The sequence below is a fragment of the Rattus rattus genome, chromosome 4 (assembly GCF_011064425.1).
Source record: "Rattus rattus isolate New Zealand chromosome 4, Rrattus_CSIRO_v1, whole genome shotgun sequence".
NCBI lineage: Eukaryota > Metazoa > Chordata > Mammalia > Rodentia > Muridae > Rattus > Rattus rattus.
In genome coordinates, this window is record NC_046157.1 from 88707701 (window position 1) to 88733185 (window position 25485).

The following is a 25485-nucleotide window of genomic DNA, read 5'->3' on the forward strand; positions in this document are numbered from 1 at the left end:
AGTCACCCACAGAGCGCAGAGCCTACCGCACGCTTGCTCAATTGTGGTTGGTTAAGTTTCCACACTTACACAGGTCCAAACCTGGGGACCGATGCCACTCACGAGGGACATCCAGCCTTCCCACCTCTGTGAACAAACACAATTAAGACAATTCCCCATAAACACGCACACAGGCCACCCTGATCTAGGAGTCCCTCACTGAGACTCTCTTTCCAGGTGGTTCTCGACTGTGTCGACAGGACAATGAAAACGAATCATTACAGCATCTGGGCCGGGCCTGGATTGTAGGCCCCAGAGGGTGGGGAAGGCTGGCTGTGAGGGGTTGGAACATCAGCTGTTGGGCTGTGTGCCAGCCTCTAGGAGGACCTGGTGGGTCAGCATCAGTTGGAAGTTCTGGGGAACCGGGATAGGTTAAGTCTGACTCCTTGGTCCACACAGGAGCTAGTGAAACACACACAGGATACTACAGAAAAGGAGAACCTGCGGTTGGCCCTGGACGCCATGAGGGTGAGGGAGCAGGTGCTGTTGGTTGGGTACCCATGCTGGCAGCGACCTCTCTGCCTCAACTGGGGGCTGACCCTTTACCCTTGGCTGTGGAAGGGATTGGGCCAGGGGATTGGCAAGAAAGCCTCTCACCGTTTCCTACTCACAGGACCTGGCGCAGTGTGTGAATGAGGTCAAGAGGGACAATGAAACCCTACGGCAGATCACAAACTTTCAGCTGTCCATTGAGAACCTGGTGAGGGTGGAGCTGGGTGGCCCAAGAGTGTGTACCTATGGGCAGGGTGCTGGTCCCCTTCTAGGGGAATCTGAGCCCAGATTCCACTCTGCCTATTGTGCAGGACCAGTCTCTGGCCAACTATGGCCGGCCTAAGATTGACGGTGAGCTCAAGATTACCTCCGTGGAACGTCGCTCCAAGACAGACAGGTGGGTGGAGCCAACTTGGACCTGGGGAAGAGCAGAGGTTTTGTGAGCAGGGCCAGTGCTTAGGTGGAAGCTGGAGGAAAGGCAAACGAGTCTGGGGTGAGCCTTGGGCGGTAGGTTGGGCCTGATTTCCACATAGGCAGGTAGGTAGGCAGGATCACTATAGACTTGAGGTGAGTCTGTATGGTGGTAGAGTCTGTTAGCTTTGAGAGACGGTGTGTAGACCAGGCTGGCCTTGAACTCAAAAGGATACCTCTTCCTGAGTGCTGGGATAAAGGGTGAGGGACACCATACCCAGCTGAGGCCAAGTTTTTAGGCAGGAAGGTAAACTTGGATCTGGGGTACAGTCTGGCCAGGGGGCGTGGCTGCAGCCTAGAGCTAGGTAAGTGGAGCCAAGGTACACCAGAAGGATTCTTGGTGGGGCTCGCTTCCTGAACGAAAGGCAAAGTCTTCCTAGGTTTTGGGAGCAGCCTGATTCAAGATGGAAGTGGGGCCTGATTGACAGATGGAAAGGTTGGGAGAATCGCTCTAACTGTGGAGTAGAGCCTTGATGGATGTGTGGTTGAGCAAAGTTGGACAGGACCAGTTTGGAGCACGTAGGTGAAGATAGGATGCACAGGCAGAGGCCCGAGAGGTGGCAGGGACACTGGGAAGGGGCAGATCTGGGCCCTGACCTGGAAGCTTGCAGGTATGCCTTCCTGCTGGACAAAGCACTGCTCATCTGTAAGCGCCGCGGGGACTCTTATGACCTTAAGGCCTCAGTGAACCTGCACAGCTTCCAAGTTCGGGATGACTCTTCCGGGGAGCGGGACAACAAGAAGGTGGGACTCTGTCACCAGGACTCGGGGGTCCAGGAGCTGGGCAGCTTGGCCTTGGGGTTGCCTGCATGTGGAGGGGGGGTGAGAGAGAGAGACAGAGAGAGAGAGAGAGAGAGAGAGAGAGAGAGAGAGAGAGAGAGAGAGAGAGAGAGAATTTAACTGTTTGCCCTTCAATCTTTTCATTGAAAAAATCCGTGTGTGAGTGGAATTCAGAGTCACCCTCAGGTGTCATCCTTCAGGGACTGGCTATCTACTTTTTTTTTTTTTTTTTTTTTTTTGGAGTCAGGGCCTCTCACTGAGCCTGGGGCTTGACTTTTTGCCTAGACTGGCTGACTAAGGAGGCCCAGAGAGTCTCCTGTGCTGCTTCCCCAGCTCTGGGATTATAAACACATGGCATCATTCCTGATATTTTTAATGTAGGCTCTGGGGATTGAACTCAGGTCCTCATTGACTTTTGGACTTGCTGATGTGTGTTTGGATGGTCTAGACAGTCTTGTTTGAACACACCCATGTATATGCCCTGACGGATGAGGGGCAGGTGGGATGTGATCCTGCCTTCTGCAGGAGAGCCATTTGTGATATGTTTTTCCATATACAGTGGAGCCACATGTTCCTTCTGATTGAGGATCAAGGTGCCCAGGGGTATGAGCTGTTCTTCAAGACTCGGGAGCTAAAGAAGAAGTGGATGGAACAGTTTGAAATGGCCATGTGAGCCTCCTTTTTCTTGGTTCAATTCTCACATCACAAAAACACCACAAAAATAAACTAAAAACAAAAAACCCAAAAGAAAACCCAAAGCAAACAAAAACAGCACCAAACAAACTAAAAACAAATGGACAAAAAACAAACACAAAAAGACCATACACACAAAACAAAACCCCAAATCTCCCAAATCGAAAACCCAAACCAAAGACTGTCTCCTCACCTTTCTCCTCTACTGTTTCCTTCATTCCCTGCTCTTCTTCCCTTTGTCCTCCATGCACTCACTCCTTGCCCATTTCTGTTTCTCTTTTTACCTTCTCTTCTTGTACTCAATGCCCTCTTCCTGCTCCTCTGTCTCCTCCTCTCTGCCCTTCATTCTGTTGATGTGAAAATTGCATAACTAAACCCTAAACATCTCACAGCTAGAACTCCATGGCATTTAATGCGTTCGAAAGTTTAATCATCACCTCTTAGCTCAAATCCCTTTCGTCAGCCTCAAAGGAGACCCTGCACCCATTAAACGACCACTTTCCATCCTTATAGCCTTTGGCACCTGTCCACCTGTTTCCTCTCTCTGTTGATTTTCACAACAGCCTGGAGTTGGGTACAACTCAAACATCTATGGATGGATGTCCAGATATGCTGTGATACCTTTATTCTGTAGACTGCTATTCGATTCATGTACAGGATGAAGTGTTGGTTCTCTGATTTCAAATTCTCTCTCTAGCTCCAACATCTACCCAGAAAATGCTACAGCCAATGGACATGATTTTCAGATGTTCTCCTTTGAGGAGACCACTTCCTGCAAGGCCTGCCAGATGTTACTCAGGTTTGTATCTGGGAGATCCTGACCCCCAAGCTTTCTTGGCCTTTCCTCTCTAGAAAGGTCACCTGCTTGAGAGGAGGGGAGCTCTACTGTGACTCATTACTCTTCTTCTACACCTCTTCCTTCTTCTCTTTCTCTGCTTCTTCTTCCTTCCCTCTTCCTGCCTCTTGCTCCTCTTCCTCCCTCAGTAGCCCATGCTAGGCTTGGGTGCAGTATCTGCTTCCTCCTAGTGCTGGAATTGCAGGTGTACATCACCAAATTTGGCCTTTGCTTTCTTTCAAAGGACAAATATTGGTAGTCAGGGTGCCAGTAACTCCTCACGTCTCTCCTTTTTCTCTCCTGCATTCCAGGGGCACATTCTACCAGGGATATCGCTGTTACAGGTGCCGTGCACCCGCACACAAGGAGTGTCTGGGAAGGGTGCCTCCATGTGGCCGTCAAGGTATTTCTAAGATAATGTGAGGGAAGTGGGCTAGCTTCTCTGTAAGGGAGTTTCCTTCTGAATGAACTTTTCCCTTCTGTAGATTTCTCAGGAACCATGAAGAAGGTAAGATCCGATTTCATTCTGTACCTGGGAAATCACTGAGACTCATGAGAGGAACCAGAAGACCCCAGGAATGAGCATCACCACCCTTGTCTGGACGGGGACAGTGGAGGGCTAAGGAATTACCTGGCTGGGAATAGGTGCCTACTTCTATGCCTACTTTCTTCATTCCTCCCTCCAGGACAAGCTACATCGAAGGGCCCAGGACAAGAAAAGGAATGAATTGGGTGAGTGTGCAGAGTGCTGTGAGGGAGGCAACTGCATGATATTCCAGGAATGGGAGGAGGCCCCACCCCAACCATGTCCCCAACTTCTCACTGGAGGATTCTAGGCAGGAGCTTTACTTCTTCTTCTTCTTTTTTTTTTTGGTTCTTTTTTTCGGAGCTGGGGACCGAATCCAGGGCCTTGCGCTTCCTAGGCAAGCGCTCTACCACTGAGCTAAATCCCCAACCCCAGGAGCTTCACTTCTGACTGTGCTCTTAGCCCCTCACTTTGGATTCTAGGCGGGGCTACACCCTTGACCACACCCCCTACCCGCTCACTGGGGGATTCTAGGCAGGGATCCACTTCTGACCACACCCTCACTGGGGAATTCTAGGCAGGGGCTTTACCTCTAGGCAATTGTGTATTTTTGTTTTCCTCAATGTTTACACTGCAGTGGTATTGCTGGGAACCAGGGTAGATGCACTTAACTTTAGTAGATACTGTCCAACTTGTGTTCTAGTTTCTCCACACTGTCATTACCACTTGGTCATCTTTTTCTGGCTGGGTTTAAAGACACACCTTTGCGTGTTCTACTGATTGAGCTGTTTCATCTCCCGCCTTACAGGTCTTCCTAAGATGGAGGTGTTTCAGGAATACTACGGGATCCCTCCTCCTCCCGGAGCCTTTGGACCATTTCTGCGGCTCAACCCTGGGGACATTGTAGAACTCACTAAGGCAGAGGCTGAACACAACTGGTGGGAGGTATGGACACTGGCTGTAGGAGCCAGAAGCAAGGCTTTAGTGTGGAGTTGTGGATACAAATGATGTGAAGGGGCCAGGTCACGACCTCATGAGGCTTCCTGAGGAGTGCAAGAGTACATAAGGTCATAATTAGACCTTATGTCTAATAGGTCTAAGTCAAGGTCATGGGTGCAGGGAATCTGAGGAGTGCGGTCGCAGTCTCGAGAGTTGGCCCCTGTAGGGAGGGTATGTGAGTGGAGATGTCTGGGGATGGTCACCTTTCTGGGAGCCTGGTACTCCTTGGTAGCTCATAGTACAATGTCTTTTATTCTATGGGTTAGATTCTTTTTTTGTGGTTCTAGATATGAATCTCAGGGCTTCAAGGGTGCTAAGCTCATACATCTGTTGAGTAATATCCTAGACTCTCACTAAGGGATTCTAGGCAGGAGCTCCACCCATGAGCCATGCCCCCAGTCACTCACTGAGGGATTCTAGATGGGCTCTACCTTTGAAACATGTCCTAGGTTCCTCATGTTGAATGAGAGATGCATTAATAATAGTATCCATTGAGAGGAGAAATGGATATACACATGCAAGTGAGTGGATAGACTCTCTCTCTCTCTCTCTCTCTCTCTCTCTCTCTCTGTCACACACACACACACACACACACACACACACACACACACACACACACACAAATGGATACCTATACATTCTGATGATCATGCTTTTGTATCCTGCCTTTTTAGGGAAGAAATACAGCTACGAATGAAGTCGGCTGGTTTCCCTGTAACAGAGTTCGTCCCTACGTCCACGTGAGTGCCTCGATTCTGGATTATGTGAGGGGCAAGGGTTCAGATAGAGCCCTAGTAGACTGGGCCATTCGGGAAGGTGAGAATAGGTCGTGAATCATCCACATGTCTTAGCCCCTCCCCATCCTGTTTATCCTGACAGGTCACACCTTGTCAAACCAAGGCCGTATCTGCTTCTCTGAGCCATCAGCTTGTGACTGCTGATGCAGAAGCCTCTTGCTTTTTTTATGAAGCAACTTGCATTTTCCTTGGGGTGTCCCCTGGGACGGAGCAGATGCTCAGAAGGTGGGCCAGTCCCTAACTTCTTTCCCAATCACTGAGCTGAGTCCTCTGAAGGCATCATGGCCTCCTTCTTCCTGGCCACGCTCCTGATGGACAGATCTGTTGTTTCTTCTTCAGTGTCTCCCTGTTCATCATTATCTCTCTTTTAGTTTGATAAATACAACCCTTGGAGAATTTCCTACATACGTAGAATATATTTTGATCATATTCACCCAACATTCATCCCCCTAATTCCTTTCAGATCCACTCGCATCCCTACCAAATTTGTGTTCTTTTTCTTTTTAAAAATAATCCAGAGTCTAAGTTGTGCTGCCCATACACTCATGGGTATGAAGCCATTGACTGGAGTTAGGTTCATCCCCCTTTAAGCTCAGCCTTCTTTATTCACTTTTAGATAGTTTTCCTGTTACTCTCTGCTTGTTGATTTATTTTGTGTGTGAGCGTGCATTCCTTGGCCTGTACGTGAAAGTCAGAGAACATCTTGTAGGAGCTAGGTCTCCCCTTGCACTAGATAGATCCTGGGGATTAGACTCGTGTGCCCACAGGTGGAGGTGAGAACCTTACTCGCCCATTATCTTGCTGGCCCTAAATTAACTTTACTTACTATCAAAACAACGGGCTTCATGATGACAGTTTTACATGTTTCTGTCAGTGTCTGTTGCTCCCATCGTTAACTCCCCCAAATGCCCTCCCTTCCCCAACTTCCTGCTCTTCCCTATCTTCTTCCCAAACGGTTCCCCTTTATTTTCACGTTACAGGCCCTCACTCTGAACTTCAGTATCTGTAGTGTCAAATTACATTGTGAGTTTCGAACTCCATCGTTCCTTCCAGATTGGGTAGTGTTGATTGGTTATCTCAAGGTCTAGGCTGTGGTTCAGGGGTGTGGCTAGTCCCTGCCTAGACTCCTCCAATGAGGGGCTGGGGTTGTGGTTAGGGGTGGAGCCCTGCCTAGGATCTGTCAGTGAGGGGCTGAGACATAACTAGGGGGTGGAGTACTTGCTTTTATGTACACGGCCCCAAATCTCATCGCCGTCATTGCCAACAAACTCTGAACGATGACAAAAACCCATCATTTGGGATTGACGATGTAGCCGAGTGGTGAGCACCTTTCCTAGAAAGCCCTGCCCGCTTCTCTATCTCCATGGCCATTCATGTATCCACTGGCCTCCTGCGCACCGACCACCTCTGCAAGCAAGGATTTGTATAATTCGCACACTTAGGAAATCTTTTTAAATACTGTTTTAAGTAGTGAGTACTCATTGCACACAGCTGTGGACTTTATGTGTGTGACGTTCCTTGACTGTATTCATTGCTCCCGCCTCCGTTCTCCTTTGTCCTCCCCAGTCTTGTTCCCATTCTCTCCTCCAGGCCTTCTTGCTCCTACTTCCGTGTCATCTGCCGTTATATCTGTTACTTCACGTAGCTGTTCGTCCTTTGTCAAAGTAAATAAACACCATCCTTGGTGTTCTAGTTTCATTTCTGTTGCTGGGATAAAATACCCTGACAGAAAGCAACTTAGGGGAGAAAAGGGTCTATTTCAGTTTACGGTTATAGCCCATCACTGTAGGGAAATCAAAGCAAGAACTCCAGACCGATGCTCACATCACGCTGACAGTCAAGAGCAGAGAGAAATGGCCGCCCGCATTGTTACCTGCTCACTTGCCTGTGTTCAGCTCAGTTTACCTTCTCAGAAAGTTCAGGATCTCCTGCCAGGGGAATGACCCCCACACAGTGGGCTGGGCTTCCTACATCAGTTAATGTAATTGAGAAAATGCCCCACAGACACGCCCACTGGGCGCCCAGACTCTCTTCACAGGTGATTGTAGTTTGGGTCATGTTGAAACGCTAGCCCTCCTACTTGACTTGAGGTTATTATATGTAAACTATATGTGATATGATGTAAACGCACAGGGGAATGGGGTTCTAGAATTGTTTCTCCCATGAATAGCACAGACCTGGAACATGGAGCCAGTTCAGCAAATGTTAATGGAGGGGATGTGTGTGGGCGTCCCTTTAGTCTTCAAGGCATGGGCATCTTCTCTGAGTCCAGGTTTTTGTCTGTGTTCCCAGGGCCCTCCCCAGGACCTGTCTGTGCACCTCTGGTGAGTACAATCGTGCTTCCATACTTTAAAATGGGTGTCTGTTGCAGGGCGGGTGGGGGAGGGAGGACTCGGGCTGAATGTGGAGGCTTTCAGAAGGATCAGTAGTTTATTATTTGGATCCCAAGCACTTCTGAGTTTATCCTGGGCTAAAAGCTGCTGGGGAAGGACAGGGGAGAGGAATGTCCCTGCTTCTGGGCAATTATGAAAGTCACACGACGGTCATGATGGTGGTGGTGGTGACCGTGGTAATGGTTGTGATGATAATGGTAATGGATAATGGTGTGATGGCAATGATGCTGGTGGTGGTGATGATGATGGTGTTAATTGTGGAGAGAGTATGATTGTGATGAATGTGATGGTGGTGCTGATAGTTATGGTAAGAGTGATAGCAACACAAGTAGTGATGGGGATGAGGTGATGATAACAGTAGTGGTGACAGTGGTGATGGCGATGCTGTTGATATAGAAAATATATTATATATATACTTACAATATATAAAAATGTACATATGATTATACATTGTATATAACTATTATTCATGCTATGTATAGCAGCATAACACATTCTACATGTACTTAAGCATATAAATATGGACACTTCAGCATGTATTGTGTAAGGAGACATACATGGCTGGTGGATAACTCAGAGGACAGAAGTGATTGCTAAGTCCCAGAACCTGAGTTCAAGGAACAAAACAAATCTTTATTTCTCGGTGGGAGGAGAGACCTGACTGTCAGTCTCCACTCTGCTATGAAATATTTTGTGTGCCTGGCCCTTTAAATGACCCTATGCTCCTCCGTGGCAGTTGGCTCTTCTGGGAACAGGAGAGGATAAAAAGCCAGCAGAGGCTGGGGCAGTGGAGGAACAGTGAGAAAGGAGGAGTCAGGTCCAGGAGACAGAGGTGAAGAGATGAGCAGTCGGGGAAGAGTAGAAAGGAAATTCTGAGGAGTGGAAATAAAAGATGAAAGTGAACCAGACTTGTAGACGGAGAAGGCAGGTGGTGAAGCTGAGCCAGGAGAAGCTGAGCCACAGAAAATATTGTTAGAGACAGGTAAAAGAATAACCCATGAAGAGCCCACTAACAAAGTAGCTATGAAGTTTATGAAGACAAAAATGATAAAACAAAAGCAACATTTTTACATTTTACTCTTTTCACCTTAAAAAAAAAAGCCACACTCTACATCTAAAGCAACAATAACAAAGAAACTTAAAAGAGACATAAATGTATCACACCACAATATATTATATTACAATCATATTGACATTTGTGTTCACCATGTTCTGGTGCATGGTGGCTACTGTCTATAGTTCTAGAACATTCTACCTATCCCACAGTCCTATTCCTCCAAGCGGGATTCTCCTGACCTGTCTCAGCACCCATGAATCTGCTCCCCTCTACCCCTCTCTCTCCTTCTCCCTCTCCCCCACCCCCACCCCTCTGGACTCTCCTGCTGTGGACATTTCTCACATGGAGTTACACACTGTGTGGCCTTTGGTGTCTTTTTTGTGAAGGCCTTGATGTCCTTGAGGCCTCAATGTGTGAGCATGGTGTCCTTGAGGCCTCAATGTGTGAGCATGGTGTCCTTGAGGACCCACTGTGTGAGCATGGTGTCCTTGAGGACCCACTGTGTGAGCATGGTGTTCTTGAGGCTTCACTGTGTAAGCATGTCATCCTTGAGGCCTCATTGTGTGAGCATGGTGTCCTTGAGGCCTCATTGTGTGAGCATGGTGTCCTTGAGGCTTCACTGTGTAAGCATGTCATCCTTAAGGTCTCATTGTGTGAGCATGGTGTTCTTGAGGACCCACTGTGTGAGCATGGTGTTCTTGAGGCTTCACTGTGTAAGCATGTCATCCTTGAGGCCTCATTGTGTGAGCATGGTGTCCTTGAGGCCTCATTGTGTGAGCATGATGTGCTTGAGGACCCACTGTGTGAGCATGGTGTCCTTGAGGCTTCACTGTGTAAGCATGTCATCCTTAAGGTCTCATTGTGTGAGCATGGTGTTCTTGAGGCCTCACTGTGTGAGCATGGTGTCCTTGAGGCTTCACTGTGTAAGCATGTCATCCTTAAGGTCTCATTGTGTGAGCATGGTGTTCTTGAGGACCCACTGTGTGAGCATGGTGTTCTTGAGGACCCACTGTGTGAGCATGGTGTTCTTGAGGACCCACTGTGTGAGCATGGTGTTCTTGAGGACCCACTGTGTGAGCATGGTGTTCTTGAGGCTTCACTGTGTAAGCATGCCATCCTTGAGGACCCACTGTGTGAGCATGGTGTCCTTGAGGCCTCATTGTGTGAGCATGGTGTCCTTGAGGCTTCACTGTGTAAGCATGTCATCCTTAAGGTCTCATTGTGTGAGCATGGTGTTCTTGAGGCCTCACTGTGTGAGCATGGTGTCCTTGAGGCTTCACTGTGTAAGCATGTCATCCTTAAGGTCTCATTGTGTGAGCATGGTGTTCTTGAGGCCTCACTGTGTGAGCATGGTGTCCTTGAGGCTTCACTGTGTAAGCATGTCATCCTTGAGGACCCACTGTGTGAGCATGGTGTTCTTGAGGACCCACTGTGTGAGCATGGTGTTCTTGAGGCTTCACTGTGGCTGTGCATAGGCCTCATTCCTTTTTCAGTTGGCTTTTAATTGTTCTGTTTTTTTAAACATTGCATTAAAATACTATTGATTTATTTCAGACCTTCCCTTAAATGTTTTTACACTTTGTGTGTGTGCATGCATGTGTGTGCATGTGTGCATGTACCTATGCATTCATGTACATGTGTATGTCATGTGTATATGTTCATGTGTACATGTATGTGTGTGTGTTTGTGTGTGGGGGGGGTCAGAGAAAAACTTGCAGGAGGTGGTTCTCTTTTTATCTAGTGGTTCCCAGGGATTGAACTCAAATCCTCAGGCTTGGCAGCAAGCTCCTTTACCTGCTGAGCCCTCCTGCTAGACCTTCCCTTAACCTTTGTATCTGAGGCTGACACCTCATTCTACCGTGGTGCTCAGAGATTAGTTTCTAAAGTAAGCTCGGAAGATGCCAAATGGCCAAATTCCAGGGATTCCTCAAAAGCCTGAGCTTCAACCGAATCCTGTACCCCTTGGCATGACTAACTCAGATGTGTCCTGGCAGGTATGCGGGCCCCATGGAGCGAGCAGGCGCCGAGGGCATCCTCACCAACCGCTCTGATGGGACCTACCTGGTGCGGCAAAGGGTGAAAGACACAGCGGAATTCGCCATCAGCATTAAGTAACTCCTCCCTCCCTCACCATACTCCGTCTGATCTGAGCTTGCAAAGGCTGTCTTGCCATTTACCACACAAAAGTATACACTTGTCCACAAGCATCTTTTATTGAACTACTGTTTTCTACTGACTTTCACTCTCCTCCCCTTTTCTTCCCCCCCTTACCTTGTGTCCTTTGCATCTTATCTCACTTTTCTTGTTTGAGGACAACACTTTTAGCTTTAATGTATGCTTTGGAAGCAGTGGTATTTGTCTTCCTGTGTCTTACTTATTTCACTTAACATAACGTCCTCCAGGTCCTCCACATTGTAAATGACAGGATGCTGTCCTTTTCATGGCTGAATTATGTTCCACTGTGTGTGTCTGTCACGGTTTCTTCACCTTAGCTGACTTCGCGTTCTGGCTGTGGGTGCTAGTTCGCACAATGAACACAGGCTTGTTGGTGTCATGCTGATATGCTGACCAAATATCCTTGGGAAATAAAATCCAGCTGACCCAGGGCAGATCTCCTGGTCTCCACACTGTAATAACTTCCGTCCTTACTACTGAACTGTGACGTTTACTTGTATTATTATTTTTTGTTATTTGTGGACATGCATGTGGGCATTTGCCAAGGTGTCCGTATGTGGATGCTGCAAGTTGATGATAGGTGTTTCTCAAGAAATCAAAAATTTTACTTCTCTACTGATTATTTATGTGTAGGAAGGCATGTGTGCACACGCACGCGGAGTCGATGACGATTTGTGGGAGTCAGTTCTCTCCACAATACAGGTACAGGGCTTGAACTCATGGTGTTAAGCTTGGTGGCAAGCACCGTCTCAGCAGTCCTACCTCGAGTTTTGAAGCATTGTTTTTCACTGAGAATAGGCTATGCTGGCAGCAAGTCCTAGGGAGCCCCTGGTTCTGCCTGCCTGGGCTGGGGTTATGAGTGTCACCACTACCTTGCTCTTCTTACATGGGCACTGAATCAGACTCTAGTCCTCGTGCTTGTGCAACAAGCCTGCCCCGACTTAGCCATCTCCCCAGCCCCTGCAGATATCTTACCTTGGTATTGGTTGAAGAGTAGAATTCTAGCCTAGTTTTCACCAAGAGTTTGCAACCTCACAGGATCTTTTGCTCACCCAATCCTCTCTAGAATTTTGGTTGTGCTTTTTCTTGGCAACAGCCATAGTGACTGGGGTCAGATGACACCTAAATGTAGTTTTGTTTTGCATCTGCACAATAGCTTCAGAAAATACCCCATGACAGGAGCTGGGGAGACAGCTGTGTGAGAAGTGCCCTCCACACCACAATCAGGCCTTGGTGTGATTTCTCAGCAGCCACTTAAAGCCCAGTCTGGCTGTGCTTGTGACCCCAACAACTGAAGAGGGTGAGGCGGGAGGAGCCTAGGGCCTCACTGGCCAGCGCTGCATAATCCCTGGACTCGAGGACACTGGAGGGTGGAAACACTGCCTGTGCTTGTGGAGGGGCCACGTGGAGTGTGAGGGAAGTAGCCGTAGTGCCTGCTGGGACCCACTTCACCCGTGCACGTGACTGGCTGGTGCAGCCGCTTACATGCCAAGCTTAGTGCAGCTAGCAGGGAGTCAGCTTGCACTGGCTGGCTGCTCTACCCTTGTTTCTGACTTTATTTTTAGCGTTGGGGTTTTTTGTGAGAGTTTGCCGGTTTGAAAACGTTTATTTCCAGTGTGCCCATGTACCTCTTGCATAAGTCAGTTCTCACTTCCTAACATGAGGGGTGTAGGGGTTGAACACAAGTTGTCAAACTTTGTGGCAAGCCCCTTTACTCGCTGAGCCATCTGGGTGGCCCCTCAGCAATTAAAAGACAAAAGCGTTTCCCCTGTTGGTAGAAATGGCCAACTTCTCCCTATGCTGTCTTTTTTAATGTGTCATCTGACATATTCACGAGGTTGGGTGTTTCTTTCCATTTTGTTGTTCTGCAATCCTCCACATTAACAGAACCCCTATTCTTTGAGTCATTTCTATTCCACCGTCTTTCGTATTGTGTAGCAGTCATTTCCTCTCTATCTAAGGACACTGTCTTCTTTGCCGGGTCCTACTGGCTTCTCAACACGCCCTCGAGGCAGGGGGTTTACGTGTTGCACTGCAGTGATAAACAAAACCACTTAGTGGAGAAAGGGTTGGTTCAGCTTGCTGTTGGAGAGACCTGTCCACTTTAGGGAGGAAGGCACAGCGGCAGGAGCATGAGGCTGCTAGTCAATTGCACTCACACGCAGGGAGCAGGCTTTGTCGTCTTAGGGTTTCTATTGCTGTGGAAAAAACACCATGACCCAAAGCACCTTGGGGAGGGAAGAGTTTGTCTCAGCTTACACTTTGACATTATATGCTCCACCACTGAGCTCAAGGCAGGAACTGGGAGGCAGGAGCTGAAGCAGAGGCCATGGAGGATCACTGCTTACTGGCCTGCTTCCCATGGCTTGCTTGCTCAGCCTGCTTTCTTGTAGAACTGAGGACCACCAGCCCAGAGATGGAGCCACCCTCAGTGGGCTGGGTACTCTCATATTAATCGTCAAGCAAGACAATGCCCTGCAGGCCACTCCGATGGCAACAGGTTTTCAGTTGGGTCTCCCTCTTCCCACATGACTGTAGTTCATATCAAGTTGATATAAACTGGACAGCGCGGAGATGAATGCTGGATGTTTCGCTTGCTTTCTCTCTCTTTTTTATTCAGTCCAGAACTTCAGTTCACGGGATGTTGCCATCCTCGCTCTGGGCGGGGCTTTACCTGTCAGTTAATTCAAGGTAGAAACTCCCACACAGACATGTCCAGAGGTATGCGCTGTTTCTAGGCCCTGTCAGGCTGACCTTCCAGATGAGCCACCTCAGGGAGAACAGGAAACTCCTTCCATTTAAGGCAACGAATGGAAGGTTTAGAGTAGTAGAGACCCCAGGAAGGGATGGGTAGGGCATAGTTCCGGACTCTGAGCTTCAGGGCTCCCTTTGCCTGAAGGAGTCCAGCTTGATTTTTCTGTCTGTGGGGCTAGCCTGGGTGGATGCGTAATGGCGATCCTCAGCCTTGGGGCTCAACCTTCTGATTGTCTTTCTCCCTCGTTCCAGGTATAATGTGGAGGTCAAGCATATTAAAATCATGACGTCAGAGGGGTTGTACCGGATCACAGAGAAGAAGGCTTTCCGGGGCCTCCCGGTAAGGGCTGCTGTCGCTGCTGTCCGCTAACCCCACCTAAGCTGCTCAGAGCCCCCACAGCAGTGTCTGCACCTGTGTCTTAGGGTCCTTACTTCATGTTTAGAGAAGCCCTTCCCAGGGAGTCACTAACCATGAACTAGTCTCCCTACGGATCGTCGGAAGCTGAAATCAAATACAAAGTCTTTTACAGAGGCCAGTTCTAAAACACAGCTGCTACCCATGATATAAATAAATATTAATAAATCCTGACGCAGGGTTCCTTCCCATCTTAAACCATTTATGTTCTCAGATGAAAGACATACACACATACACACAGACAACACACACAGACACAGACACACACATACACAGACACACACAAAGACACACACATACACAGACACACACACATGCACACACACACACACACATATGCACATACACAGACTCACACAGACAGACACACACACACACACACACACACACATACACACACACACACACACAGACACACACACACACACACACACACACACACACACACACACACACACACACACACAAACACACACACATATACATACACACACACACACACATACAGACACACACATACACACAGACACACACACATACACAGACACACACACATACACAGACACACACGTACACACACACACACACACACACAGACACACACACACACACATACACACACACATATGCACACACACAGACACACACACACACACACACAGACACACAGACACACACAGACACACAGGCACACACACACACACACAGACACACACACAGACACACAGACACACACACACACACACACACACACACACTCACACACACACACACACACACACACACTTACACACACACAGACACACACACAGACACACAGGCACACACACAGACACACAGGCAGACACACAGACACACACAGACACACACACACACACACAGACACACACACAGACACACACACACACACACAGACACACACACACAGACACACAGGCAGACACACACACACACACAGACACAGACACACACACACACACACACACACACACACACCCTTTATATTTTTAAATGTGTCTTAGGCATCACAGTAGCTGGGCAGCTGCCTACCTTCCATGATGTTAGAATCTGCTTTCCCATCCTTAACCCCAAGTCATCACTTACTATTTAACCATTTACTACGTTCTATCTTGGCTTCTCTTACCCCAACTGGGCAGCCCTGTGGGCCATGGTCCGTCCCTTGGCCCTTAGCCCATGGCAGCTCCCCTGCTTCTTCCTTGTGGTCTCTAGGGAAACCTCAACCCTGCCTGTGTCTCTCCTTCCCAGCTATTGGCTGCTGGCATCTAGCATTACAATAAACAGTAAAAGACAAAACCTTAGCATTCACCCCTCAAACAAACAAACACACACACAAACAACAAATACAACATGAGAGAATTGTGAGCATCCTCATTACTTGGGGTTCCTAGGAGACCTGGGTGACATGTTCTGTGCACACTGGTCTGCACTTGGATGATTATTAGTTGTAAAGGCATGGGCACTGATGGGAGGCCTCGAATTTGGTGAGCCTATTTGGTAAGCGTGGCAGGGAGTAAAATGAACTGGCTGTCTGGCGAGACCCGGCCTGCGCCTGCGGTGCCTGTCGGCTGCTCTGTTCATGGCTGTGAGAAAACAGCTGACAAAGCAGCCTAAAGAGGGACAGGCTGTTCCACAGCACAGTCTGAGGGCTGTTGTGAGGAGGATGTGGTGGCAGGAGCATGAGGAGGCTGGTCATGTTGCTTCCTAGTCAGGGAGCAGGGACAAACTGAGGCTGTTGCTCAGCTGGATTTTCCTTTTTCTTCAAGCTGGGACCCTCATGGGAAGGAGCCATCCACGCTCAGGTGACTCTGCCCACCCCAGTGAGCTTAATGTAAACATGGCCGCGGGCTAGTCTCTTAGGAGTCTAGGTCGAGTCAACATTACCCACCCCAGCGTCCCTTCCCCAGACGTCCTTGCTGTTCCGGTAGAGGAAGGAGTTTCCCATCACAGGAGCAGCCAAACAGCTGTTTGGAGTGCAGATGCGGGCTTGGGCTCTGCTGCACCGTGGGCTGGTCATTTGGGGTAATGAATGTTCTGTGGTTTTGTTTTGTTTTGTTTTTTTCCCTCAGGAACTGGTAGAGTTTTATCGGCAGAATTCCCTAAAAGATTGCTTCAAGTCGTTGGACACCACCTTGCAGTTTCCTTACAAGGAACCTGAGAGGAGAGCCATCAGCAAGCCGCCGGGTAGGAGGCTGGAGGCTGCACGATGCCTCCTCTTGGTGGAGGGGGAGCCTGAGCTCCCGGGGCCTGCACCTTTCCTTTTAATGATTCTTTATCAAATGCTTGTTTTTGTGGCGTTGTGTGATGTTGGAGATGACTTTTTGTCTGTTAAAGATTTATTTATATGTGTGCTGTGTGTGTACATCTGTGTGTGTTCCACACTAGTGCAGTATCTGCAGTGGCCAGAAAAGGGCACTATGTCCCTGGACCTGTGAGCTGTCCAGTGTGGGTGCTGGGAACTGAACCCAGGTCTTCTGGAAGAGCTGTAAGGTTTTTTTTTTTTTCTTCCTTCCCTCGTTTTTATTCTTTTTGAGGCAGGGTTTCTCTGTGTAGTCTTGGCTGTTCTGGAACTGAAACTTGCTCTAGATCAGGCTGGCTTTGAACCCAGAAATCACCTGCATCTGCCTTCCCAGTGCTGTGCATCTTCCTTGCCTGAGGAAGGCACTTGGGCCTTGGTGGCAGCACTGGTTGGAACTTCACCATGGCCTCAGGTGGAGCACAGGCGACTCACGTCAGTTTGTTTCTCACCGCCCAGCTGTGTCTCCAGCTCTGCCTCTTCATAGTGCACAAACCTGTTTCCTTCTCCTCCTCTCCCATCCCCTTCTCCTCCTCTCCCATCCCCTTCTCCTCCTCTCCCATCCCCTTCTCCTCCTCTCCCATCCCCTCCTCCTCCTCTCCCGTCCCCTTCTCCTCCTCTCCCATCCTCCTCTCCCATCCCCTTCTCCTCCTCCCCTCCCCTTCTCCTCCTCCCGCTTCCCCTTCTCCTCCTCTCCCTTCCCCTGCTCCTCCTCTCCCATCCCCTTCTCCTCCTCTCCCATCCCCTTCTCCCTCCCCATCCCTTCTCCTCCTCTCCATCCCCTTCTCCTCCTCCCCTTCTCCCCTTCTCCTCCTCTCCCGTCCCCTTCTCCCCTTCTCCTCCTCTCCCGTCCCCTTCTCCTCCTCTCCCGTCCCCTTCTCCTCTTCCCCTGCTCCTCCTCTCCCATCCCCTTCTCCTCCTCTCCCGTCCCCTTCTCCTCCTCTCCCGTCCCCTTCTCCTCCTCTCCCGTCCCCTTCTCCTCCTCTCCCGTCCCCTTCTCCTCCTCTCCCGTCCCCTTCTCCTCCTCTCCCGTCCCCTTCTCCATCATTCTTGCTCATCACAGTGTGCCCCCCACAGAGCCATCGCTGACATCTTCTTTTGAAAGGTATGATGGTTAAATGTTTGTCCCAAAGACTCCAAAGGGAATACATCCTTGGCCAAAGTTAAACACAGCCCAGAAAAATGCACGTAGTTGCACAGTCTCGTGGCTGAACCACAAGCAACTGGAGAGATCAGCAGATAGGCCGGTGACGAGAGGCCAATGCAGCCAGGCACGGCATCAGCTGTGGGCTCCACTGTGCAGCTTCTGCTCCTCCTCCTGGGCTAGGATGCAGCTCTGGGATCACAGCGACTCACACTGTAGTGGGCTTTCTCAAAGGAAAGGCACAGTCCTACTGGCACTTGGGTTTCTTACTGGCTCTATAGAGTAACCGTGTGAGTCACCATTTCCCAAGGAGCAAGAGCAACAATGGCTTTTGTGTCACCAAGCCCACCTCTCTTCATAGTGCACAAACCACTCAGCTTCTTTTACTCTTCTATCTCTGCACTTCGCTTCCTGCTGTGCCTGCCCCAGCAAGGCCTGAGTGCTCTCGCTCTGTGCCTCCCAGACTGCATCTGGGCCAATTCAATGGAATCTGGATGGAACTCTAGAGATCGAAGGCTGCCACAGCCACCGCCCTTCTCCCTAACAATGCTTGTCTCGGTGCCACCGACACCGAGCCTTATTTTGAATTTTAAACTGTGTATATACATGTGTGTCTGTGTAAGGCTCTGTGCACCGAGTGCACTGTTTACAGAATACAGAGGAGAGAGTTAAATCTCCTGGAAATGGAGCTATAAGTGGTCGGCAGCCCCCATGTGGGTGCTGGAATTGAATCACCTTTCTAGCCACCTGTAATGACTTTTTAAGTCTCCCCGTGAATCTGGACCGAAATATGCTGGCTAGGGACTCACAGGTATAAAGAAATTGAGTGCACACAAAACACTATTAAAATTATAGAAGAGCCGGTTTAGCAGGTGTGGTGGTTCATGTTTATAATCCCAGCACTGGATGACAAGTCGAACCACACTGGGCTACTTCATGGAACCCCACTTAAACCATTTAAGTTTCCTAAACGTGGGTACTCAGGCTGGGAGGACAGCGTTAGAAGTGGAGTTGTGTCCCGTCGGCCTAGAGGTCACTCTACTGTGCATGCTCTAGTTTCGTGTCTACTGATGAGATAAACTATCACTGTGGGGCGGGTGTCCCACGGGCAATCAGCAGTCATGAGCAGAGAGAGGTGAATGCGTGCTCGCTCACTTGTACTCAGCTTACTTTGTCCACTCTGACTCAGTTTAAGTCTCCCCTCAGCCCCCGCCTAAGAATGAAGCCACTCATGGTGAGCTGCAGATTCCACATCAACTCAGTTCTCTAAGACAATTCATATAGAAATACCCACAGGCCAACCCAGTCTACACATCCCTTACTGAGACTCTCTTCCCGGGTGATTCTAGGATGGGTGACGTTGACAATTGAAGCTGACCATCACAAAAGCCCAACTAGATGGCACCATCCTGAGGACATGGCCCCTGTGCACACTGTCTACAGAGGATGGTTAGGTGTCCACCTCAGACGCTAAGGTCTCTTTCCATTCCACAGCTGGAAGCACCAAGTATTTTGGCACTGCCAAAGCCCGCTACGACTTCTGTGCCCGGGACCGATCAGAACTGTCCCTTAAGGAGGGTGATATCATCAAGATCCTCAACAAGAAGGGACAGCAAGGCTGGTGGCGTGGGGAGATCTATGGCCGGGTGAGGCTGGAGGGATGGCCGTCTGGATGAGGTGTGCTGTGAGTGCCCTGGCTGTAGTGAGATGGCGTGTGGCTCCTGTGCAGGTCACATGGACCGACTGTGACATGGACGTGTTTCTGGGTGCAAAGGGAGCATCGTCCAATTGTTACCTTTGTGAAACAATGTTTAGTGAGATTGTGCTGAACCCTACTGTGCAGTTGCACTAGGCACTGGTCGGGATGGTGATGGGAAATAGGACTCCTGAGGGAGCTTCTTGCCCATCTTTCCAGAGGTGAGGGTAAAATGACTGCCAGTGGGCTGGGTTGGTACTCAGCTGGTAAAGTGCTTGCATTACAATTTGAAGACTGAGTTCAAATCCCAGAACCTGCTGATCCATCAGTTTATATATCCCTCAGATCCCATCCACCCACCGATCCATCCATCCATCCATCCATCCATCCATCCATCCATCCATCCCCCATCCATCCATCTATCCATCCCCCATCCATCCATCCATCCATCCATCCACCCATCCACCCATTCATTGACTCATTCAGTCACCTGTGTATACATTTGTTCACTGGCTCACCCTTCCCTTCAATCCTTCCATTATTCATATAAAAAGAAAAGTGGGTATGGCAGTATCCATATATAATCTCAGTGCTGGGAAGGCTAAGACAAACAGATAACTCAGCCTCACTGAACAACCAGCCTCATCTAATTGGTGAGTTCCAGGCTGACAAGAGATCCTGTACATGTAACCCCCCCCTCAAAAAAACAAACCCAGACTATCAGTAAGTGTCTTAGTCGGGGTCACTATTGCTGTAATGAAACACCATGTCCAAAAGCAGAGATGGGATGAAAGGATTTATTCACTCACAGTTTAATATAATAGTTTATCATCAAATTAGAGAGGGCAGGAACCTGGAGGCAGGAGCTGATGCAGAGGCCGTGGAGGGTGCTGCTGACTGGCTTGCTCTCATGGCTTGCTCAGCCTGCTTCTTAGAGAACCCAGGACCGCCAGCCCAGGGATGGCCCCACCCACAGCGGTGGAACACTAATTTAAAGAGTGCTTTACAGTCAGATCTTATGGAGGCATTTTCTCCATTGTGTCAAGTTGCTATAGAACTAGACAGGGCGCTAAGGTTGGGGAATATACAGAATCCCCCAGCGTAAAGCCCCCGGGAGAGAGAGTGATTGACAGATGAAATGGAGAGATTTGTGTCTGTGTGGCTCACTGCTTTGTCACAGGGTGGGACACACAGTAGGTTCTTGGTAATTATTGAATGTGTGAAGGGGCAGACTTGAGGTGAACCACAATGCTCTTTGCCTGCTCTGGTTCTGGTTTCAAGGAAAAAGATGTTCCTGAAAACACTTGAGGCTGGCTTGCTTTGGCTGAGTTCCTACTTTAGACTGGATGGAGACCTTTCTTCCTTTCAGCACCTGATGAATTTGAGCATCTAGTATTCTTCCTTGCTGGAAAGGTTTCTCAAATATTTGTTGAGTGGAATAGACACTGGTTAGAACTTTTATACTATTGGGAGAAACACTCCACAAAGCTCCCATGGTTTGGAGAAATGCTTCTAAACTTGTCAAACACATTTGCTGTCACATTTAGTGAGTAGTGGTAGATTGTAGGGGTCGAAAGAGTCATTTAGAGTGTTTAAGAAACTGCCAGCCAACCATCTCTCTGCACAACCATCATTTTTATGTGTCTCTTTACTTCTACCCACCCATCCTTCCATCCATGTATTCATTAGACTATCATCACTGATATCATCTATCCATTTACCCATCTAATACCACCCATCCACTCATCATTATCCATCCATTCATTTATCCATTCATCCATTCATCCACTTACCCATCCATCCACCCTTCCATTCACCCATCCATCTACCCATCTATCCAATTTCTATCTCTTCATCTATCTATGCTCCATCCATCCACCCATCTGCTCAATTATCTATGTATAATGATACATATATCATTATGTGTCTGTCTGTCTGTCTCTATCTATCTATCTATCTATCTATCTATCTATCTATCTATCTATCTATCTATCTATCTATCTATCACATCTGTCCACCCAACATTCCAAGAAATAGTGTTTACTAAGCACTGGTTCTAGGCTCTTGGGAGCCTGGCGAGTAGGAGACAAACTCCCCTGCCCTTGTTTTCCTGTTGTGTTTTGGGAGGGAAGTTGGTTTATCAATTAATCCTGTAAATAGGCAGAATATGTGATCATTCAGATGATGGGGAATTCTGTGGAGAGCAATGGAGAGAAAGAGTGTGTGAAGTGGCTGGGTATAGGGTTAATTGGTCCCATGTCTGCTCTGCCACAGGACTTGGTGGCTCAGGGAGGCAGGACATGGGAGTTTGATTGTGCTTATCCCATGCTGGGCAGGGGTCCGGCTGTAGAGCAGGACACCCCTCTGGGGGTGGGGAAGCACAGTCTGAGGCGCAGGACACAGCTGGAGCTGGCTCAGGGGGCCATCTGGTTCCAGGCACTGCTGGAAGCAGCAGAAGAGCTGAGAATGGAGTGGGGCCCACAGGCTGGATCTAGCCTGGGGCTGATGGGGAAGTGGAGGCTCCGGCTGGTCCCTCAAAGATAGTCCTTGGCTTAACAGCGGCAGGCTTGGTTTGGCTTGGTGGTAGCTGCAGCTGGGAGTGCAGGGAGGCCTTCTACAGAGATTAGACAGCTGCTCTGTAGGTGAAGGCCTTCTCTGTGGCTCTTTTCTCAATGAAAAGAGGCAGTCCATGGTTTCAAGACATTGTCACGAAGGAAGGAGAATGAGTAAAACCGTACCCCACTTCTCAGCGTGGGCCTGAGATTCAGTACCTTTTGCAGGGAGGAGGTCTGGGAAGGAGAGGGGGGACCTGGTTTCCCTGCAGTCAGGCGAAATGCCTACTGTCCTGTCCCTTCAGGGTCACCCAGGTTTCTAGTTTTAGCTCAACTGGGAACCAGGCTGCCTTTCATTCTCACAGGTGGGGCTTACTGCGATAAGCAGGGTGACTGGAAGGCTTTAATGACAGGGGACACATGACAGAGACTTATGAGCAGAGGTCTATCCTTGTGCGTGCAGAGAGGAGCAGTCAGCAGTGTGAAAGCCCGGAAGTGTGTGTGGGGTCCGATCAGCTCTGCTGAGGCGTGCAGAGGACAGCAGCTGTTCTGATGGTTTCTCTTCTCTCTGCAGATTGGCTGGTTTCCCTCTAACTATGTGGAGGAAGATTATTCTGAGTACTGCTGAGCCCGATGCCCTGCAGGACACAGAGAGAGGCAGATGATGGCTGAGCCTGGGATGCCAGCAGGGTTGAGGGGCCGTGAGCTGTCCTCATTGGCAGAGGATCTGGATGGAGCTCAGACGGCGAGTGGCCAGCTAGCAGGGTTCCCAGGATGAAGCCCAGAGATGGTTAATTTATAGCACACTGATTTTCTCCAGTCCTCCAAGAAAGCTGATTCTAATAAAGTGAGGACAGCAGGAACTGGTGTGCTCCAGACTGACTGTAAGGGGAGCCTCAGGGAGGGTGCACACTGACGAAAGTCCACTCAGCAGTGCCCTCCTTGTGTCAAGGCCTCTTTTCTCCAACTTTTACAGGACAGGTTGAAGAAGACCTGGGATTCCTACCTACCAGAAAAGAGTGCTGTGTTTGCAGGGTCTGGAATACAGAAATCAAGTCTACACCTCTCCCCCCCTTCCTTTTTTGTCCTTGATGCCAAGGATGAACTTCATGACCTCAGCACGATAGGAAGACACACTACTGCTGAGCCCCTCACTGGGGGATTCTGGGTGGGGCTCCACCCCTGACCTGACCCCAGCCCTTATTGTGTGATTCCAGGGGCAGGGGAGAGCTCTACTACTGTGCCACACTCCCAGTCACTTTAAAATCTTCGAGACAGGGTCTTACTATATAGACCAGACTGACCTTGAACTTACTGAAGCCCAGGCTGGCCTTCAACTGGTCATTCTCCTGCCTCAGCTTTCATATAATAGAAGTTAATGTTTTGAGTTCTTCCCTTCTGCATTATGCTGAATAAGGGGAAAAATTTCAATATATGCTCTTCAAAAATATAGTTTGAATCCTATAAACCGTGGCTCTGGTGTACTGAGGCAATAGCCGGCTCTCCTCTGCCATCTTGCTTCCTGTGGAGACATTGCTTACATCAGGCCCCTTCTTTGCCTGCCAGGCAGAACAACCACACTTCGGTTTACCCAGAATCGTTTTGCCTGCTGCTCTGGTGTTATTAATCGTGATCTGTGTCCTACTTTGATTTTTGTTGCTGTGGCAAATGACCTGACCTAATGCTACTCGCGGAGGCAAAGATTTGCCTTTGGCTACACTGTCAGCGTCACTTCCACCACTGACGGAGGTCAGGACAGGAGCTGCATCAGGAACACGCACAGGCCCTGGCAGATTGCTCTTACTGGCTCTCTCTCTGCTTTATCCTCAGCTGCCTTTCTCTCTTATTAATAAAGTTTTTATTTACTTTATATCCAGATCACAGCTTCCCATCCCTTCTCTCTTCCAAGTCCCTCCCTCTCCTCTTTCTTCCCTGCCATCCACTCTTCCTCCCCCTCTCCTCAGAAGAGGGGAGGCCTCTCATGGCTGTCGGAGGCATCTCCGCTCTCCTTGAGGCCAGATGAGGCAACTCAGTAGGAGGAAAGGGTCCCAAAGGCAGGCCACAGAGTCAAAGACAACTCTTGCTCCTGCTTTAGGGGTTCTGCACGAAGACCCAGATGCACACCTGTAGCACATGTGTAGGGGGCCTGGGCCAGTCCCATGCATGCTCTCTGGTTGATGGCTCAGTGTCTGTGGTTCTGTAGGTTTTATTGTGGTGTCCTTGACCCCTTTGGCTCCTTCAGTCCTTTGTACCCTCTTCCCGAGCTCTGCCTAATGTCTGACTGTGGGTCCCTGCATCTGTTTCCATCAGTTGCTCAGCTGGATTTCTTGGATAGCCCTGGACCACCTGTCAAGGCATGGTACCATCCCTATCAGGCATCATCAGTTACTCAGTGTAGACTCTCTCAGAGTAGCGGCGTTAACTTGAAAGCTAAAGCGGAGCAGGCACTCTGTTTCATTCTCAGTGTCACATTTCCATGGAACCCGCTCTTGTCATTGGTGGGATAAGACACTCTGAGAAAAGCAGTTAAGGAAGAAAGGTTTACCACGGTCACAGTTCCAGTCCACCACAGCAGGGAAGGCCTGGCGGCAGATGTATATGCTGCCTGGCCACACAGTATCCACAGTCAGAGAGTGGAGAGGTGAATGCTGCTGTCCAGTCTGGCACCCCAGCGAGTAGGATGGGGCCTGCCCACAGTTAGTTAATCCCTTAGCTAGATAATCCCTTAGCCGCCACCAGAGAATGGGTTCCCAGGGGATTCTAGAGCGTGTCCACAGCACCACCATCATGAATTTGCTGTCCTAGGCTGTTCCATAGGGTTATGGTAGGGTCCCACGTCTGCTCTGTCACTTGGCATGGCAGGCAGGACGCAGGAGTTTGACCGCACTTACCCCATGCCATTGCCAGTTGTCGAGTTATATGAGGGATCCCACAGGGCTCGGCCGCCAGGTAGGTATTGGGCTGTAGCGAAGCCACAGGACACCACGCTCCAGGGCAGTGGGGAAGCACAGTCTGAGGCACAGGACACAGCTGGGGCTGGCCCAGGGGTCTCTAGGCCTGCAAGGAGGCGGGGGCGGTCGGGTTCTTAGGCTTTTGGGCATTTAGGTGCTGCTGGAAGCCGAGGGAAGAGCTGAGAACTGAGTAGGGGTCTGCGGGCTGGATTTAGCCCCGGTTGAGGGGGAAAGAGGAGGGAGCTCTGGCTGGTCCTGCGGGCATAGTCCTTGCCTTGCTGGCGGCTTGGTTTGGCTTGTTGGCAGCCACGGCTCGGAGCGCAGGGAGGCCTTCTGCAGAGATTAGGCAGCTGCTCTGTAGGTGAAGGCCTTCTGTGTGGCTCTCCACAGCAGATCACGATG

General features: G+C 49.5%; 1 protein-coding gene across 1 annotated transcript in view; it reads left to right on the forward strand.

Moving 5' to 3' along the window:
- Vav1 (vav guanine nucleotide exchange factor 1) overlaps positions 1-24010 on the forward strand; it is a 48759-nt gene extending 24749 nt beyond the window's left edge. Inside the window, exons 10-26 of the mRNA XM_032899701.1 lie at positions 439-507; positions 653-739; positions 843-928; positions 1614-1746; positions 2342-2451; positions 3173-3274; positions 3622-3713; positions 3796-3818; positions 3997-4042; positions 4645-4781; positions 5510-5575; positions 7925-7956; positions 11077-11193; positions 14264-14351; positions 16514-16628; positions 19379-19530; positions 22707-24010. Coding sequence (XP_032755592.1) covers positions 439-507; positions 653-739; positions 843-928; positions 1614-1746; positions 2342-2451; positions 3173-3274; positions 3622-3713; positions 3796-3818; positions 3997-4042; positions 4645-4781; positions 5510-5575; positions 7925-7956; positions 11077-11193; positions 14264-14351; positions 16514-16628; positions 19379-19530; positions 22707-22760 — 1509 coding nt within the window. The 3' untranslated portion in view covers positions 22761-24010. The remainder of the gene's footprint in view (positions 1-438; positions 508-652; positions 740-842; positions 929-1613; positions 1747-2341; positions 2452-3172; positions 3275-3621; positions 3714-3795; positions 3819-3996; positions 4043-4644; positions 4782-5509; positions 5576-7924; positions 7957-11076; positions 11194-14263; positions 14352-16513; positions 16629-19378; positions 19531-22706) is intronic.
- Positions 24011-25485: the final 1475 nt, after the last annotated feature.